General features: G+C 42.0%; 1 protein-coding gene across 3 annotated transcripts in view; it reads left to right on the top strand.

The window, feature by feature from the left end:
- Window positions 1–19,416, top strand: part of LOC112249305 (capping protein, Arp2/3 and myosin-I linker protein 3) — a 46,223-nt gene that overhangs the window by 13,812 nt on the left and 12,995 nt on the right. For all 3 annotated transcript variants that reach the window (XM_024419129.2, XM_042320459.1, XM_042320464.1), the window contains exons 14-31: window positions 74–151; window positions 340–416; window positions 911–1,015; window positions 1,260–1,329; window positions 4,464–4,545; window positions 10,401–10,500; window positions 10,814–10,868; window positions 11,450–11,622; window positions 11,716–11,784; window positions 12,340–12,433; window positions 12,666–12,764; window positions 14,603–14,722; window positions 16,841–16,954; window positions 17,075–17,250; window positions 17,461–17,548; window positions 17,813–17,932; window positions 18,007–18,073; window positions 18,477–18,664. In XM_024419129.2, coding sequence (XP_024274897.1) covers window positions 74–151; window positions 340–416; window positions 911–1,015; window positions 1,260–1,329; window positions 4,464–4,545; window positions 10,401–10,500; window positions 10,814–10,868; window positions 11,450–11,622; window positions 11,716–11,784; window positions 12,340–12,433; window positions 12,666–12,764; window positions 14,603–14,722; window positions 16,841–16,954; window positions 17,075–17,250; window positions 17,461–17,548; window positions 17,813–17,932; window positions 18,007–18,073; window positions 18,477–18,664 — 1,875 coding nt within the window. The remainder of the gene's footprint in view (window positions 1–73; window positions 152–339; window positions 417–910; window positions 1,016–1,259; window positions 1,330–4,463; window positions 4,546–10,400; window positions 10,501–10,813; window positions 10,869–11,449; window positions 11,623–11,715; window positions 11,785–12,339; window positions 12,434–12,665; window positions 12,765–14,602; window positions 14,723–16,840; window positions 16,955–17,074; window positions 17,251–17,460; window positions 17,549–17,812; window positions 17,933–18,006; window positions 18,074–18,476; window positions 18,665–19,416) is intronic.

Raw genomic sequence — 19,416 nt, 5'->3', positions numbered from 1 at the left:
TAAACGCACTGATTATGCCTTATGCGTGAGTTTCTCAGTTAAACATTATCGTATTTTCTCTCCCTTTCTACAGAATCTGTACCTTTTCCTTTCCCAGCCTAATTGTCTGGTCCATTTGGACCTGTCTGACACTGACTGTGCTGTTGACTCTGTGAGTATCTAGTGGCTCTGTGAGTTAGATTTTCATTTGCACACTTATATAATGTAGGATTTAATGAGTTTCTCTACACCCTTTGCAACCTCTGTCTCTGTTTTTCATCCTCTATAATCCTCAAACCCTATCTTTTTCTCTTTCCCACTAAAATTGCACAACACAACTGTCTCTCGTCTCTCGCGTAGCTATTTGGGGCTCTGCTGAGGGGGTGTTGTGCTGATCTCTCCTACTTGAATCTCTCCAAAAATTCCTTCTCACACAGGTTAGTCACATATTTGAGATGAACTATTTATTTGGTGTGATGTGGCAGAAAAACGCTTTGAGGCTCTGAGTGAAGATAGAACACTAATTTTAGCAAGAATCCTCAGGCAAGAATCCTCAGGCTTCATCTTTTGCTCTCTCTCTTTTTCTTTTCACTCTCTCTATCTGCCTTTATCTCTCTTGCTCCCTCAAATGAGAAATCAGAAATGAGCTTTGTGGGAACCGCTGGAACATTGTGTTTCCTCTCTGTGGGTGTGTCGGGTCGATTTAAACGAGAACTTGCAGAGCTGTCTGCATAGATAAGACTCATGAATATTTAAGCAGAGCTGTTTATCATCTGACCCAACTTGCTCCCTCCTCTTTGGCCAGCTTCATTTTCTCTCTCTTTCTCATTTAATCTCAATCCTCTCGCCACTTTATACCACTCATCTATACCTCCTTTTGCTCTCCCTCTCCTCTCTCGTTCACCTCACTCTGACCTCTCTCTTCTCCCAGGAAAGTGAAGGAGACCCTGCCGTTGTTCCGTCAGTTCTTCAGCTCGGCCTTCAGTCTCACCCATGTCAGCCTGGCCTCTATGAAGCTACCCCCTGATGCCCTGAGGTCAGTTCCCCTATTCTCCTATTCTCCCCTGCTCTCTCTCACACACCTACAGCTCACTAGAATGACAGGGGCAAGTTTAGCTGCACAACACACTGGTCACTATGGCACTTAAGACTGAGTTAAAGGGTGTGAACTTGCAGACAGAGGAGGAGGAAAAATGGTCTTTGTTGTTGTAAAACAAGTCAATACCCTTTCCACCTATCACATATTGTTTGTATTTTCTTCCCATTCTGTCTTTCTTTAGGTCTCTTTTCATAGGTCTGACCACAAACCCTCACATTAATGACCTTCACCTGGACATCAGTGGCTGTGAGGTACAAGTCTGTCTTTCTGTCTGTTTGTCTGTCACTGCACACAGAACATTCAATTCCTGCTGGCCTTTATAATTTCCCATCTCTGTCTCTCTGGCATTATTTTCTTATGTTTCAAGTAAGGACTTAGTGTACAGTAGATATAGAGTGCCTGCGGAAAGTATTCAGACCCCTTGACTTTTTCCCCATTTTGTTACGTTACAGCCTTATTCTGAAATTGATTAAGTAAACATTTTTTCCTCAGCAATCTGCACACAATACCCCATAATGACAGACAGGTTACATTTTTTGGGGCACATTTATAAAAAATAAAAAACAGAAATACCTTATTTACATAAGTATTCAGACCCTTTGCTATGAGACTTGAAATTGAGCCCAGGTGCATCCTGTTTCCATTGATCATCCTTGAGATGTTTCTACAACTTGTTTGGAGTCCACCTGTGCTAAATTCAATTGATTGGAAATTATTTGGAAAGGCACACACCTGTCTATATTTAGTGCATTCGGAAAGTATTCAGACCCCCTCCCTTTTTTTTCTACACACAATTCCCCATAATGACAAAGCAGAAACAGGTTATAATACATATTTGCTCATTTATAAAAAATAAAAGATCACATTTACATAAGTATTCAGACCCTTTCCTCAGTACTTTGTTGAAGTACTTTTGGCAGCTATTACAGCATGGAGTCTTGGGTATGATGCAACAAGCTTGGCACACCTGTATTTGGGGAGTGTCTTCGATGCTTCTTAGCAGATCCTCTCAAGCTTTGTCAGGTTGGATGAGGAGTGTTGCTGCGCAGCTATTTATCTACACACAATACCCCATAATGGCAAAGCAAGAACAGGTTTCTAGAAATTTAGAAAAAACAGAAATACCATATTTTCAGTATTCAGACCATTTGCTATGAGACTCGAAATTGACCTCAGGTGCGTCTTATTTCCATTGATCATATTTGAGATGTTTCTACAACTTGATTGGAGTCCACCTGTGGTAAATGTAATATTTCACTTTTAATTTGTAATAAACTTCCAAATACTATTTAATCCATTTTAGAATAAGGCTGTAATGTAACAAAATGTGGAAAAAGTCAAGGGGTCTGAATACTTTCCGAATGCACTTTAAGGTCCCACAGTTGACAGTGCATGTCAGAGCAAAAACCAAGTCATGAGGTCGAAGGACTTGTACCTAGAGCTCCGAGACAGGATTGTGTTGAGGCACAGATCTGAGGAAGGATACCAACAAAAATTCTGCAGCATTGAAAGTCCCCAAGAACACAGTGGCCTCCATCATTCTTAAATGGAAAAGTTTGGAACCACCAAGACTCTTCCTAGAGCTTGCCGCCCGGCCAAACTGAGCAATCGGGGGAGAAGGGCCTTGGTCATGGAGGTGGCCAAGAACACGATGATCACTCTGACAGAGCTCCAGAGATCCTCTGGGAAGATGGGAGAACCTTCCAGAAGGACAACCATCTCTGCAGCACTCCACCAATCAGGCCTTTATGGTAGAGTGGCCAGAGTGAAGCCGCTCCTTAGTAAAAGGCACATGACTGTCCGCTTCGAGTTTGTCAAAAGACACCTAAAGGACTCTCAGACCATGAGAAACAAAATTCTCCGGTCTGATGAAACCAAGATTGAACTTTTTGGCCTGAATACCAAGCATCACATCTGGAGGAAACCTGGCACCATCCCTAGAGTGAAGTATGGTGGTGGCAGTGTCATGCTGTGGCGAAGTCAGTGGCAGGGACTGGGAGACTAGTCAGGATGGAGGCAAAGATGAATGGAGCAAAGTACAGAGAGATCCTTAATGAAAACCAGCTCCAGAGCGCTCAGGACCTCAGACTGGGACGAAGGTTCACCTTCCAACAGGACAACGACCCTAAGCACACAGCCAAGACAACGCAGGAGTGGCTTCAGGTCAAGTCTCTGAATGTCCTTGAGTGGCCCAGCCAGAGCCCGGACTTGAACCTGATTGAACATCTCTGGAGAGACCTGAAAATAGCTGTGCAGCAACTCTCCCCATTCAACCTGAAAGAGCTTTAGAGGATCTGCAGATAAGAATGTGAAAAACTCCCCATATACAGGTGTGTCAAGCTTGTAGCGTCATACTCAAGAAGACTTGATGCTATAATCGCAGCCAAAGTTGCTTCAACAAAGTACTGAGTAAAGGGTCTGAATTCTTATGTAAATGTGATATTTCTGTAGCGCCGTCGGAAGAAGTGGACCAAGGTGCAACGTGGTACGTGTTCATGATTCTTTATTTAATTCCAACACCAAACAAAACAACAAAAGAACAACGAACGTCACGTTCTGAAGGCTACACAGAGCTAACAAAAAACAACATCCCACAACCTAAGGTGGCCAAACAGGCTGCCTAAGTATGATTCCCAATCAGAGACAACGATAGACAGCTGTCCCTGATTGAGAACCATACCCGGCCAAGACATAGAAACACAAAACCTAGAAATAAAGAACATAAAATGCCAACCCAAATCACACCCTGACCAAACCAAAATAGAGACATAAAAAGGCTCTCTAAGGTCAGGGCGTGACAATTTCAGTTTCTCAAAACCTGTTTTTGCTTTTTCATTATGGGGTATTTGTAGATTGATGAGGGGAAAAGACGATTTACACATTTTTAGAATAAGGATGTAACATAACAAAATGTGGAACAAGTTGAGGGGTCTGAATACTTTTCCGAAGGCACTGTACATAGAAACTATCTTTTGTCAAGGTCTCGTCTTATTGTGCTTTGAAAGTCCTCCTTCCACAAATGTTGTCTCTCTCTCTCTTGCACGCTCTGTCTCTCTCTCTCTTGCACGCTCTGTCTGTCTGTCTGTCTGTCTGTCTGTCTGTCTGTCTGTCTGTCTGTCTGTCTGTCTGTCTGTCTGTCTGTCTGTCTGTCTGTCTGTCTGTCTGTCTGTCTGTCTGTCTGTCTGTCTGCCTGCCTGCCTGCCTGTCTGTCTGTCTGTCTGTCTGTCTGTCTGTCTGTCTGTCTGTCTGTCTGTCTGTCTGTCTGTCTCTCTCTCTCTCTCTCTCTCTCTCTCTCTCTCTCTCTCCCTCCCTCCTCTCTCCTCTCTCTCTCTCTCTCTCTCTCTCTCTCTCTCTCTCTCTCTCTCTCTCTCTCTCTCTCTCCCAGCTGAAATCTGCAGGAGCTTCTGTGATCCAGGAGCTGTTCCCCAGGGTCTCCTCCATCGCCACTCTGGACATCTCTGACAACGGTGAGCACAATGACAGACTGCACCACTATGGCCCTATATGGTACACTCCACTCTACACAAGTCTTGACCCAAAGAGGTCTGAGTACAGAAATACTCCTTTCTGAACTTAAACAACTTAAACCAGGTAGAAAGTGTGTAGAAATGTTGACATAATTAAATAATGTAATCTCTGAACAATTTTTCTTCAGTCACAGTATTTTCAATATGGAGCTATTAGCAGCACTATTTTGGTTGATTTTGTGGCCTCAAGCCAGTTAGTTTATTAACATTTTTCATCAAGAATATGGGCAAAATGTAATTATTTACAATGAAATAGAGAATGGGAATGTTATTACCTTGTCATATAATTGCTACATTTACTATTAATATAGCATTAAAAATAGTTTTCCTGATTGAATCTTGGCCATTAGTTTTCGCGATGCGAATATTGGGTCGCGACTGAGACATCCTGGTTCAATCTGGGTCCCAAGGTAAAACCAGTTGAGAACCACAGCTCTACACCACTGTGGCACACACTAGCAATCTGCACCACTCAGTCAGCTTATTTTGTGTGAGGTTTTTGTTTGTGTTTTAGCACGTTTTGTATGAGTGGGCTGTGTGCTTGCCACTTTTGAGATAGTTTTGTATTTGTGGGGGCTGTGTATTTGTATTTATTAAGGATCCTCATTAGCTGCTTCCAAGGCAGCAACTACTCTTACTGGGGTCCATTAAGGCAGTTATATACAGTTTAAATATGACATGACATTAAATGTCATAACACTTTTCACAGCACATTAACTGTGATCCCTCAGGCCACTACTCCACTACCACATATCTACAATACTAAATCAATATGTACGTGTGGGTAGAGTGCGTGTCTTATCATGTGTATGTGTAAGCGTCTATCTATGTCTGTGTGTGTGTCTCTTCACAGTCCCCGCTGTTCCATAAGGTGTATTTTTATCTGTTTTTTTTAAAAATCTGACACTACTGCTTGTATTAGTTACATGATGTAGAATAGAGTTCCATTTAGCCATGGCTCTACATTGTACTGTGCGCCTCCCTTAGTCTGTTCTGGACTTTGGAACTGTGAAGAGACCTCTGGTGTCATGTCCTGTGGGGCATGTATGAGTGTCTGAACTGTGTGCTAGTAGTTTAAACAGACAGCTCAGTGCATTCAGCATGACAATACTTCTTACAAAAAACAAGTAGTGATGAAATCAATATCTCCTCCACTTTGAGCCATGAGAGATTTGCATGCATATTATTGATGTTAGCTCTCTGTGTACATTTATGAGCCAGCCGTGCTGGCCTGTTCTGAGCCAATTATAATTTTCCGACATCTCTCTTTGTGGCACCTGACCAAATGACTGAACAGTAGTCCAGGTGCGACAAAACTAGAGCCTGAATGACCTGCCCTGTTGATAGTGGCAGAGTAACACTTTATTATGGACAGACTTCTCCCCATCTTAGCTACTGTTGTAACAACATGTTTTGATCATGACAGTTTAGAATCAGAGTTACTCCAAGCAGTTTAGACACCTAAACTTGCTACATTTTCACATAATTTATTTCAAGATTTAGTTGAGTTTTAGGGTTTAGTGAATGATCTTTGCCAAATACAATGCTTTTAGTTTTTTTAAATATTTAGGACTAACTTATTCCTTGCCACCCATTCTGAAACTAACTGCAGCTCGTTGTTAAGTGTTGCAGTGATTTCACTCGCTGTAGTAGCTGACGTGTATAGTGTTGAGTTATCCGCATACACTACCGGTCAAAAGTTTTAGAACACCTACTCATTCAAAGGTTTTGCTTTATTTGTACTATTTTCTACATTGTAGAATAATAGTGAAGACATCAAACTACGAAATAACACATATGGAACCATGTAGTAACCAAAAAAGTGTTAAACAAATCAAAATATATTTGAGATTTGAGATTCTTCAAATAAATAAAAAAAGACAAAGTCCATATAATGGCAAGAACAGCTCAAATAAGCAAAGGAAAATGACAGTCCATCATTACTTTAAGACATGAAGGTCAGTCAATACGGAACATTTCAAGAACTTTGAAAGTTTCTTCAAGTGCAGTCGCAAAAACCATCAAGCACTAAAATGAAACTGGCTCTCATGAGGACCACCAAAGGAATGGAAGACCCAGAGTTAACTCTGCTGCAGAGAATAAGTTCTTTAGAGTTACCAGCCTCAGAAATTGCAGTCCAAATAAAGGCTTTACAGAGTTCAAGCAACAAACATATCTGTTCAGAGGAGAGTGCGTGAATCAGGACTTCATGATCAAATTGCTGCAAAGAAACCACTACTAGGACACCAATAATAAGAAGACACTTGCTTGGGCCAAGAAACACGAGCAATGGACATTAGACCGGTGGAAATTTGTCCTTTGGTTTGGAGTCCAAATTTGAGATGTTTGGTTCCCACTGCTGCGTCTTTGTGAGATGCGGATTGGGTGAACGGATGATCTCCGCATGTGTATTTCCCACCGTAAAGCATGGAGGAGGAGGTGTTATGATGTGATGGTGCTTTGCTGGTGACACTGTCTGTGATTTATTTAGAATTCAAGGCACACTTAACCAGCATGGCTACCACAGCATTCTGCAGTGATACGCCATCCCATCTGGTTTGGCCTTAGTGGGACTATCATTTGTTTTTCAACAGGACAACACCTCCAAGCTGTGTAAGGGCTATTTGACCAAGATGGAGAGTGCTGCATCAGATGACCTGGCCTCCACACTCCCCTGACCTCAACAACATTGAGATGGTTTGGGATGAGTCGGACCGCATAGTGAAGGAAAAGCAGCCAAAAACTGCTCAGCATATGTGGGAACTCCTTCAAGACTGTTGGAAAAGCATTCCAGGTGAAGCTGGTTGAGAGAATGCCAAAAGTGTGCAAAGCTGTCATCACTGCAAAGGGTTGCTATTTGTTTAACACTTTTTTGGTTACTACATGATTCCATATGTGTTATTTCATAATTGTGATGTCTTCACTATTATTCTACATACTGGAATGTAGAAAATAGTAAAAAATTAAGTAAAACCCTTGGATGAGTAGGTGTTCTGAAACTTTTGACCGGTAGTGTACATAGACACACTGGCACACCTAGATTATGTTGGAGAGGCTTCCACTAAAGAACACCCTCTGTATTCTGTTAGACAGGTAACTCTTTATACACAATATAGCAGGGGGTGTAAAGCCACAATATACGTACATATGTTTTTCCAGTAGCAGACTATGATCGATAATGTCAAAATCCACACTGAAATCTAACAAAACAGCTTTTTATCATCAATTTCTCGCAGCCAATCCTCAGTCATTTGTGTAAGTGCTGTGCTTGTTGAATGTCCTTCCTATAAGCATGCTGAAAGTCTGTTGTCAATTTGTTTAGAGTAAAATAGCATTGTATCTGGTCAAACACCATTTTTTCCCAAAGTTTACTAAGGGTTGGTAACAGGCTGATTGGTTGGCTATTTCAGCCAGTAAAGGGGGCTTTACTATTCATGGGTAGCGGAATGTCACGCCCTGACCACAGAGAGCTTTTTATTCTCTATGTTGGTTTGGTCGGGGTGTGACTAGGGTGGGTCATCTAGGTGATTTATATTTCTATGTTGGCCTGGCATGGTTCCCAATCAGAGGCAGCTGTTTATTGTTGTCTCTGATTGGGGATCATATTTAGGCATTCATTTCCCCTTTGAGTTTTGTGGGATCTTGAATATGGATAGTTGCCTGTTAGCACTACTGTTAGCGTCATGTTTTGTTTGAGATTATTGTTTTGTTTTGCTGTGAGTTTCACTTAGTAATAAAAAGATGTGGAACCCAGATCACGCTGCGCTTTGGTGCACTTATTCTGACAAACGTGACACAGAAGTACTTTTGCTTCCCTCCAGGCCTGAGGGCACACACTTTCTAGTTAGCTTAGATTGAAGATACGGCAAGTAGGAGTGGAAATATCGTCCGCAATATCGTGGCTTGTCATTGTTGATAGACAACAATATTTTTTCACCTATTCCATACTGACTTTACAGAATTCAAAATTACAACGCTTGTCTTTCCTAATATGATCAGTTATACATGTGCAGTGTCAGTGTTTGTTGCTGGCATGTCATGCCTAAGTTTGCTAATCTTGCAACTGAAAAAATCATTAAAGTAATTGGCAATATCAGTGGGTTTTGTGATGAATGAGCCATCTGATTCAATGAATGATGGAGCTGAGTTTGCCTTTTTGCCCTTAATTTCATTTATGGTTCTCCAAAGCTTGTTTCCATCATTCTTTCTATAATTTATCTTTGTTTCATTGTATAGTTTCTTATTCTTTTTATTTAGTTTAGTCACATGATTTCTCAATAGATTTTGCAGCCAGAATTATTTGCCATTCCTTTTGCCTCGTCCCTCTCAACCATACCATTTTTCAATTCCTCATCAACCCATGGGGATTTAACAGTTTTTACAGTCATTTTCTAAATGGGTGCATGCTTATTAGCTTATACACGATATTAGGCCCAGCCTTTGGATCTTAGGTTTTCCTAGATATGGCTACTATATTGTGATCACTACATCCAATGGATTTGGATACTGCTTTAAAGCAAATTTCTGCAGCATTAGTAAAGATGTGATCAATACAGGTCGATGATTTAATTCCTGTGCTGTTTGTAACTATCCTGGTAGGTTGACTGATAACCTGAACCAGGTTGCAGGCACTGGTTACAGTCTGAAGCTTTTTCTTAAGTGCGCAGCTTGATGAAAGCCAGTCAATATTTAAATCACTGAGAAAATATACCTCTCTGTTGATATCACATACATTATCATTGTCACTCATGTTATCCAGATACTGACTTTTAGCACTTGGTGGTCTATCGCAGCTTCCCACCAGAATGGGCTTTAGATGAGGCAGATGAAGCTGTAGCCATATTACTTCAACAGTATTTAACATGAAATCCTCTCAAAGCTTTACATGAATGTGGTTCTGAATATATACAGCAGCACCTCCACCATTGGCATTTCTGTATTTTCTGTAGATGTTATAACCATGTATTGCCACCACTGTATCATCAAAGGTATTATCTGAGTGAGTTTTAGAGATAGTCAAAATATGAATGTCATCTGTTACTAGCAAGTTATTGATTTCATGAACCGTGTTTCTTAAGCTACATACAGAGCCGTCGGAAAGTATTCAGAACCCTTGACTTTACAGCCTTATTCTAAAATTCATGAAATTCTTTTTTTTCCCTCATCAATCTACACACAATACCCATAATGACAAAGCAAACATTGAATTTGTTGACATTTTGGAGTCTTCTTGGGTGTGACACTACAAGTTTGTCACACCTTTATATGTTGAGTTTCTCCCATTCGTCTCACAGATCCTCTCATGTGCATGTTATGTATGTTAGTGCAGGGTGAGCTGCACCCAGTGTATTTCCTACTTGGGCACACCGCCCGAGTGCTAACAGTATATCTCTGGTTCATAGGCACATGATTACTGCATACAATAGCTGTAGGATCAGCAGGGCAGTTAGAGGGACATACATTAGGTTACTTACATTGTCTACCAACTCCCCTGGGATAATGTACATTTGCTGAAGCATTGTGACAACTTAGCGACACAATGGTAGGTATTAACCGAGCTGGGCTTGGGTCATTGTTACGTCCTTGTCTCAACGCAGCCTTATAATGCTGTGAAAGGATCCAGGAACCCAAATTATTCGGGTGGATCCCATCCTCCTTGTAAAATTGGTTTTGTTTCCAAAAGCTATTGAGATTGTCAACAAAAGTTATACCCGTTGAGCTGCAATAATCAGGTAGCCAATTGCGAAGATAAAGTGTTTATTTGATGTAGTTGGGTTTGTGGTTTGTGTTTACAGGGCTGGATGCAGACCTTCTCTCAGTCCTACCAGCTCTCTCCAGACACACCTCCCTAAAGCACCTGTATCTGGGCAAGAACTTCAACATCAAGAGCAGCAGGTAAAGCACTACAAAGGCAGTGTGTGTGTGTGTGTGTGTGTGTGTGTGTGTGTGTGTGTGTGTGTGTGTGTGTGTGTGTGTGTGCGTGTGCGTGTGCGTGTGTGTGTGTGTGTGCGTGTGTGTGTGTGTGTGTGTGTGGGTGTCTGTTTGTGGGGGCATGCTTGTGCATGTGTGTGCGTGTGTCAGTTTGCTTCACAGCTTGATTTTCCTCAGGCAGACTGGGATGATTACGATAGCGGCAGGAAATGACTAGTGCCAGAGCTCCTGCTGAGTGTAGCCTGAACTGCCTCTCTCCCCATGGCTCTATCTACAGGGTGCTGGAGGAAATCCTACAGAAGCTGGTCCAACTCATACAGGAGGAGGAATGTGTGAGTGAGAATGCGTCAACATTCACACATTACACAATATAATATTCCATTTTATATTCACTGATTGTACTGCAGAGTTTTTACACAAACGCACAAACACTATAGACATTCATTTACTCAGTGAAAACTCATGGTCAAATACTGACATTCACCACACACACATACTGTATTTTACATGGTACTCTCTCAAACTCTTTATCTTCTACAAAATGGTGTTTTCCTTAATGTATATCACTTTATGGCTCTGTTATTGTGGAATGTAACATATTGTGCCTTCTGAATGATTCACTTTGTGTACAAAGCTATGACACATCGCTATGTTTATTACAAATGCTGAGTTCCTACATTTCTCCTCAGCACTGCTCCCAACTGTTCACAGCAGCGTTTTACCATCTCTCTCCGCTGTCATCTCCTTCTCTGTCCTCTGTCCTGTCCGACCCTCTTCTTCTGCCTTACCTTTCACCTGGTCTCCACCCTTACCTCTCACCCAACCATCTCACCCCCACTGCCTTGCCCTCTCCCGTCTCCCGTCTCCCTCACGCCACACCCTTTCTCTCTCCCTCTTCCCTGTCCCTCCTCAGGCCCTCCAGTCCCTCTCCCTGGCTGACTCGCGGCTGCGTTCTCGCGGTACAGTGCTAGTAAATGCCCTGGGTAGTAACACCTGCCTACGTAAAGTCGACCTGAGTGGGAACAGCCTGGAGGACATTGGAGCCAAGATGCTGAGCAAAGCCCTACAGATCAACACCACACTCAGGCAAGAGACAGAGAGCGGGAAGGAGAGAGATAGAGGGTATTGTCAGGTATGGTGATGGTTGTTTTTAACACTTCCTCTCCCCTGTCCTGAAAGGAGTGTGACGTGGGATCGTAACAACACCTCAGCTACAGGATTCCTGGATGTGGCTCGAGCCCTTGAACAGTGAGACGATTTGTTCGTCAAACACACACATGCATGCTCGCACACATACACACACTCAGTCTTCTAAATCCGTTATTGCTCGCTATAGCTTATTTTACAGACCCCTTTGATGAATTTGTACGCTCAAAATACAGGAAGCGAGAGAGTTGATATAAATAGCTTCCAAGAGACATGGGGATGCCTGAAGCTATGTCTAATTTTGATGTCCTGTTGTTCAGAAAGAATTTTCAGAATTATCTGGCTAATATATCAACTCAGATACATGTGAACCAGACCTAGCTTACTGTACACATTGAAACGTGCGATCTCAAATGGCCTAGGGATGTGTTTAGGCTATAGATCACATTGGGGGTATTAAGGGGGTATTTTGGAAGGGATTCCATTCACAGGGATTATTAACCCTTACCCTTGGTTCTGTAATGCAATTTTCTATAGCTATCTTTCTCTATCTACTTTATTTCACTGTCTCCTTCCACTCCATCTCCTTCCTTTCTCTGTCTCCTTCCTAACTCAAACCTCTTGTCTTTCTCTCACCTCCAATGTGTTCTCTCCCAGTAACTTCACCTTGCAGTACATGCCCCTCCCCCTCAGTGACATCAGCCAGGCGTACCGTAGCACCCCCGAGAGGACAGAGCAGGCACTGACCAAGGTGGGCTCCTTATGCTCCCATCTAAATCCTCCCTCCAACCCTCTGTTAACCATCCTCTCCTTTCTTCTGCCTCTCCATTTCCTCTCCTTTCCTCCAATGCTTCCTTTCTGTACTGGCACCATCATTCTCTCTCTCTCCCTGCCCTTTCCATTTCAATTGACTCTGCTTCATTGACATTTTCACACAGTAGTATTGCCTGTGTGAGTGAATGGTTTTTATCTGTGGCCATCAGATCCAGCGTGCCCTGCTGAGGAACAACCAGACTCAGCGCTTCTCTCAGAGACAGGCTCTACGGCTGCACCAGGGCCTGGTCACCAGCACTGCTGAACAGGTAGCTAATGTACAGTCTATTCTGAAAGTATTCAGACCTCTTGACTTTTTCAACATTTTGTTACGTTACAGCCTTATTCTAAAATGGATCAAATAAAAAAAATGTCCTAATCAATCTACACAAAACACTCCATAATGACAAAGCAAAAACAGGTTCCTATACATTTCTAAAAAACAGAAATACCTTATTTACCTAAGTTTTCAGACCCTTTGCTATGAGACTCGAAATTGAACTCAGGTCCATTCTGTTTCCATTGATCATCCTTAAGGTGTTTCTATAACGTGATTGGAATCCACCTGTGGTAAATTCAATTGATTGGACATGATTTGGAAAGGCAAAAACCGAGCAAAAACCAAGCCATGAGGTTGAAGGAATTGTCCGTAGAGCCCCGAGACAGGAATGTGTCAAGGCACAGATCTGGGGAAGGGTACCAAAAAAATTATGCAGCATTGAATTGAATTTATTTTGGGTAACAGACAAATACAACAAAATGTACGATGTGGATCCAGAGGATATCACTTGAAAGTATTAATTAAAACGCTTGTTTCCAAAGTGGTCCTCGATGGTAAAAACAATAACACATATAATGATTAAAAGGCAAGACTCTATTGCGCAACACCCAACGCACATGACAGCCCACTTGGAGTTTGCCAAAAGGCCCCTAAAGAATTCAGAAAATGACAAACAAGATTCTCCGGTCTGATGAAACCAATATTGAGCTCTTTGGCCTGAATGCCAAGCATTTGGAGGAAACCTAGCACCATCTGTACTTTGAAGCATGGTGGTGGCAGCATCATGCTGTGGGGATGTTTTTCAGCGGCAGGGACTGGGAGACTAGTCAGGATCGAGGGAAAGATTAACCGAGCAAAGTACAGAGAGATCCTTGATAAAAACCTGCTCCAGAGTGCTCAGGACCTCAGACTGGGGCGAAGGTTCACCTTCCAACAGGACAACGACCCTAAGCACACAGCCAAGACAACGCATGAGTGGCTTCGGGACAAGTCTCAGAATGTCCTTGAGTGGCCCAGCCGGAGCCTGGACTTGAACCCGATCTAATATCTCTGGAGAGACATGAAAATAGCTGTGCAGCGACGCTCCCCGTCCAACCTAACAGAGCTTGAGAAAAGCTGCTGCAGAGAAGAGTGGGAGAAACTCCCCAAAAACAGGTGTGCCAAGCTTGTAGTGTCATACCCAAGAAGACTTGAGGTTGTAATCGCTACCAAAGGTGCTTCAACAAAGTACTGAGGGTCTGAAATCTTATGTAAATGTGATATTTCAGTTTTTTCTTTTTAATACATTTGCAAACATTTCTAAAACACCTGTTTTTACTTTGTTATTATGGGATATTGTGTGTAGATTGATGAGGGGGAAAAACTATTTAATACATTTTAGAGTAAGGCTGTAACATTGCAAAATGTGGAAAAAGTCAAGGGGTCTGTATACTTTCCGAATGCGCTGTATATGTGTGTTAGTTTTATGTGTGTAATTGAGAGACAATGAGTTAAGCCATGTTAGAGCAATAATATTGCTCTAATGATGGCTTATTGCTCTAAGGAGGGCTCAACTCATTGTCTCTCAATAATATTGCTCTAATGATGGCTTATTGCTCTAAGGAGGGCTCAACTCATTGTCTCTCAATAATATTGCTCTAATGATGGCTTATTGCTCTAACTAGGGCTCAACTCATTGTCTCTCAATAATATTGCTCTAATGATGGCTTATTGCTCTAATGAGGGCTCAACTCATTGTCTCTCAATAATATTGCTCTGATGATGGCTCAACTCATTGTCTCTCAATCACACACAGTATGTATGCATTCTCTGTTCTCTGTTTCCCAGGTGATGGAGCGTCTGTGTGTGCGTGTACAACAGCAGGTGTGTGTGCTGCGTGGAGTAGGGGAGATGGAGGAGATTCAAGCTGCTAAACAAGTGCTGAAGGAGGCCAGGAACTCTCGCGCGGTGAGTGTGTGTGCATACGTGAATCATTTCTCTAATCTCTCGATTGTAGTTGAGTGTTTAAGTGTATGTGGTCTTCCTACTAGGGTATCAGTGAGGATTTCACACACTGGACAACTTGTTACAGCTGTTGATACGTCATTGATTATAATCTAGCAACTTTTGCCATGTCATTACATTACGATATAAGGTGGGGTCATAGCTATATTCAATACAATTCACGAGTTGATTTAAAACCTGTTTATCCCTTAATCATGTTTAGTGTCTTGACGGATTTGCCCACAATCGTGTGACATGAAACATGACTTTTCTGTCCTTGCATTTATGGCAGTGTAAGTTGTCGTCATATATTAAGCATTAATCAGTTCAATTAGAAATTTAACTATAAGAATACTGCCTCTGGCTTTTTCTTGTATAGAGATCTCAGAAATGCACTGTAACTACCTAACATTTCGCGTCTTCTTATGTTACGGGGTGAAACCAGTTTTCATGGGCACACAAATCTAAAATAATAAACGTGATTGCATAATCAAATGCTTGTAACCAACAGAGTCACCTTACCTTGATACTTAAAACCTAAATCGATACTGTCATTAAAATTGTTCTTCAATAATTATGCATAATACTTGTTGGATGTGCATTTGGTGTCCAGCTGATTAGATATGCCCTGGTATTTTCACACATCATCATCTGATCCAGGAAGGACTTTTCTGAATGACAGTCAAGTGATAAACAGCTGTTGTGATAGCACATGCAATGCAACAACAGCCCAAGTGCTGGGAAAAAAAGGTGTTCATGAGGAATGTCCAGAAAATGTTGGTGTCTCATTCCTTACGCTGGTGTGCCTGGATCCACATTGGATCTAATATCCCTAGCAAATTGATCACCTGTTGTTGTCTGCTTGATTTACAGTAGTGTCTTTTTTTAGATTTAACAGAGAAAGCATCAAGTTAATGTGTTCATGTTTTCATATGTTTTTCTGCCTCGGATTGGACACGGAGTCTACTGTCCGCAATTGGACTATTGCGCAACACCCAACGCTACGCTATTCCTATGAATTATTCTGGATATAATGACAACAAATTACATAACATAATGGGCTTATCCACAATATGATCTGGTAATGTAATAACATGACAAATACATTTTGGTTTCCATTGTTACACCTGCAATTTAAAAAAAAATACAAGTGGCTTGAAGTAGCCTACTTGAAGTTGTACCGGTATAGGCCATCCCTTGAAAATCAGACATTTTCTAAATTTTGGTGCTTGAAAAGTCATTGTAATTATTGTAGCCAATTTTGTAAGTTCTCCTGCTCCTTTATAATTATCCGTGATTTTTTTTAATACATTTCTGTGAGAGATGTGACCACTTTCGTTTGTTTCCCGCTGCTTCAATTGAATGGTGTTGCGCTCCTCTGTCGAGTAAAACTATGTGCGGTTATTTTGAGGACGACAAGATCTAATGTTGCCTTCAACTTGGCTTTCCATACAAATCCTTCGATTAAAAAAGGAACCTGGTATTTGGTCAAATTCGCATTAGAAAAACAGCGATGCTCACCATTCAAATGGTGAGATTAATGCTACCGCTATTCATAACTTTATTATGTGTGCCCGCGTCGGCTACAGAAAAATCACCATAATCGATTTAGTCAGGCAATGTCCACATTATTCTCACATATTTTAGAATGTACTATAATAATAATTTTAATATCAATGCATTGGCAAGGCCTAAAAAAATGCATTATTCTTAAAGTGTTAATAATGGCCTACTTTTGGACACTTTTTGCATGCTTTTTAGGGGGAGGGGTTGGGGATATATATTAGGCCTTATATGTATAATTATTTAAATTATATAATTGTATAACATTGAATTTGACTTGCCAATGTCTGTATGAACCCTGCTTAAAATATGTATAGTCCTTTGTCTATGTTGTTGTATTGGTGCAGTTAATGGGTACATTTGCATATATTAACTTTTATACATGTGGAACCGCATTGAAATCATTTTGACATTTTGATCCCAATGGCACACATCAACCCCATTATTTGTGTATTAATTTGACTCTCTCTCACACACACACACTCTTTCTCTCTTTTTTTCTCTCTCTCTCTGTTTCAGCTGTACCCCTCCCTCTGTGAGCTAGCTCATGTGCTGTCAGTAGATGGGCCAGTCAGACAGAGACTGGACTCACTGGCAGGAGAACTGGCCAAGGCAGCTGACAAGGAACTACAGGTGCAATCCTCAATACATCCCATATTTATATAAACTTTTGATTTACTTCTTCATATTTTTATGGAATGGTTGAATATTTCATTGATTTATTGATTGTTTAATTGGCTTGTTGATTGACAGGTGATAGTTGACTCCATGGTGTCTCTCTGTCGTGAGCTGTGTCCGCTGTCCTCCTCTGCAGCAGAGAGATTGAGTCCTCCGCTCTCGTCCGTCTCTGAGCGTGTGTCCATCCCTCGCTCAGCCATCCGTACGGCCCTGATGGAGCGAGCAGCTCAGGACATCCACCGCGCGCTGGAGTAAGAAAGGGATCGAAGGAGGGAGGGATGGAAGGAAAGAAAAAGAGGGGGAGCTGAAGGAGGAAGATAAGCGATGCAGTCTTATTTGTTTAATTTAATCCGTGTGGGTATCTGTGAACTAATTCCATCATACTGTCTTCCCCCTCCTCTCCGCCCTGCCTCCCTCTCCTGCTCCCTCTCCCTCTCTTTGTCTCTCTCCCCCTCTCCCAGAGAGGTGAAGCTCTCAGTGGTTTCCTATCTCACCAACTCCATTGTGGATCAGATCTTGCAGGAGCTCTACGCCACTCAAAAGACCCTGGTATAGACATGCTGCCGTCTGTCTGTGTGTCTGTCTATAGGCCGGATATCGATTCTGTCACCTTTTGCCTACCATAACCAGTAACACTTTACTTGAAGGGGCACAAATAAGGCATTCATAACACCAGTATACACTTTAGCAGTATCCTTCACAACAACCTTTATAGCACCTTTATGAAACCAGTCATAACACCTTTATGAGCGTTGCTGTATAACAACCTTCATAATACATTTATTCATGTGTAGCGTCTGCTCCCTGTCCCAGACGCGTCAGGTGTCCCAGGTGAAGCGTTGGGAGGGGACATGTGATGGAGGGACAGGTCGGAGGTCACACAGACACAGAGACTCTCTGGACATCACAGACGAGGAGCTGGGCACCAGCATAGTAAGCATTGTGTGTTGACATTGTCTGTCTAGGATGTGTGTTGGTGTTTTGACATCTTTCTCTTCCCTCTCTAGGACACAATTGCCATTAAGAAGCACAGCTCTAGAACTAGGCGAATACGACCTGTTTCAACCAGACTGAGTGAGTATGTCTCCGTCCCACTATCTCTCTATATCCCTCTATCTCTCTCTTCCTCCCAGCTCTCTCTTTTATAGGTCCATTAGTGACTGTGTCCTGCTGTGTCTGTTTTTCTCTCCCTCTTTCCCTCTCCCTCATTCTCCTTCCTTCTCTCTCTCTGAGTGAGCCACTAATGGCTTGTGTGCATGCCAACCTGAACCAATTACTGCCTCAACATATTTGAGTGCAGTTGCCAATTGTTGTAGTTTTTAAACAGTGTTTATTTCAAGCACAGATGACAGCATCACATGACTGCTAAGGGAACTTCTACACTCTCGCAGCTTCCTTCTCCATTTCTCTCCCTTTTATGCATCTGTTTCGCTCTCATCTCGTCATCTTTCCATCTTTTTTTCGCTCTCTCTTTCAGGCCTGTGTGATGACTCCAGCTCCTCCCCGCCCCCCTCTACGTCCTCTTCTTTCTCAGCCCTCTCTCGCTCCGCATCCTGTGAGGGGCTGTCTGAACTCCCTACCCAGGGTGCACCTCTACATCATGTGACGCGGGTTAGGCCGAGGCCCCCACGGAGACACCGAGCAGGACACGCCCCCTCTGACACAGTAAGAGGAAGCTGACATTAGGATCTCACCCCGTATGGAATATACACTACCGTTCAAAAGTTTGGGGTCACTTAGAAATGTCCTTGGTTTTGAAAGAAAAGCCCTTTTTGGTCCATTAAAATAACATGAAATTGATCATAAATACAGTGTAGACATTGTTAATGTTGTAAATGACTATTGTAGCTGGAAACAGCACAATATTTTATGGAATATCTACATAGGCGTACAGAGGCCCATTATCAGCAACCATCACTCCTGTGGTCCAATGGCACGTTGTGTTAGCTAATCCAAGTTTATAATTTTAAAAGGCTAATTGATCATTAGAAAACCCTTTTGCAATTATGTTAGCACAGCTGAAAACTATTGTTCTTATTGAAGAAGCAATAAAACTGGCCTTCTTTAGACAAATTGAGTATCTGTAGCATCAGCATTTGTGAGTTCGATTACAGGCTCAAAATGTCCAGAAACAAATAACTTTCTTCTGAAACTCGTCAGTCTATTCTTGTTCTTGTTGAGAAGTTAAGGCTGTTCCATGCGAGAAATTGCCAAGAAACTGAAAATCTCATACAACGCTGTGTCCTACTCCCTTCACAGAACTGTAAGATACTGTATTTACGATAGCACAGGTTCTTCCTTTGTTACTCAGGCTTCCCGCTCTTTCACTCAAACCCAGCCCCTTTTCTTTGTGTAACCAGCTGTCATATCTGTTCCGCCCTCTAGGGACATTTTCCTTTATGACGTAATTTGTAATC

This window comes from Oncorhynchus tshawytscha, linkage group LG01 (assembly GCF_018296145.1).
Source record: "Oncorhynchus tshawytscha isolate Ot180627B linkage group LG01, Otsh_v2.0, whole genome shotgun sequence".
Taxonomy (NCBI): Eukaryota; Metazoa; Chordata; class Actinopteri; order Salmoniformes; family Salmonidae; genus Oncorhynchus; species Oncorhynchus tshawytscha.
This window is presented reverse-complemented; position numbering and strand designations above follow the sequence as displayed.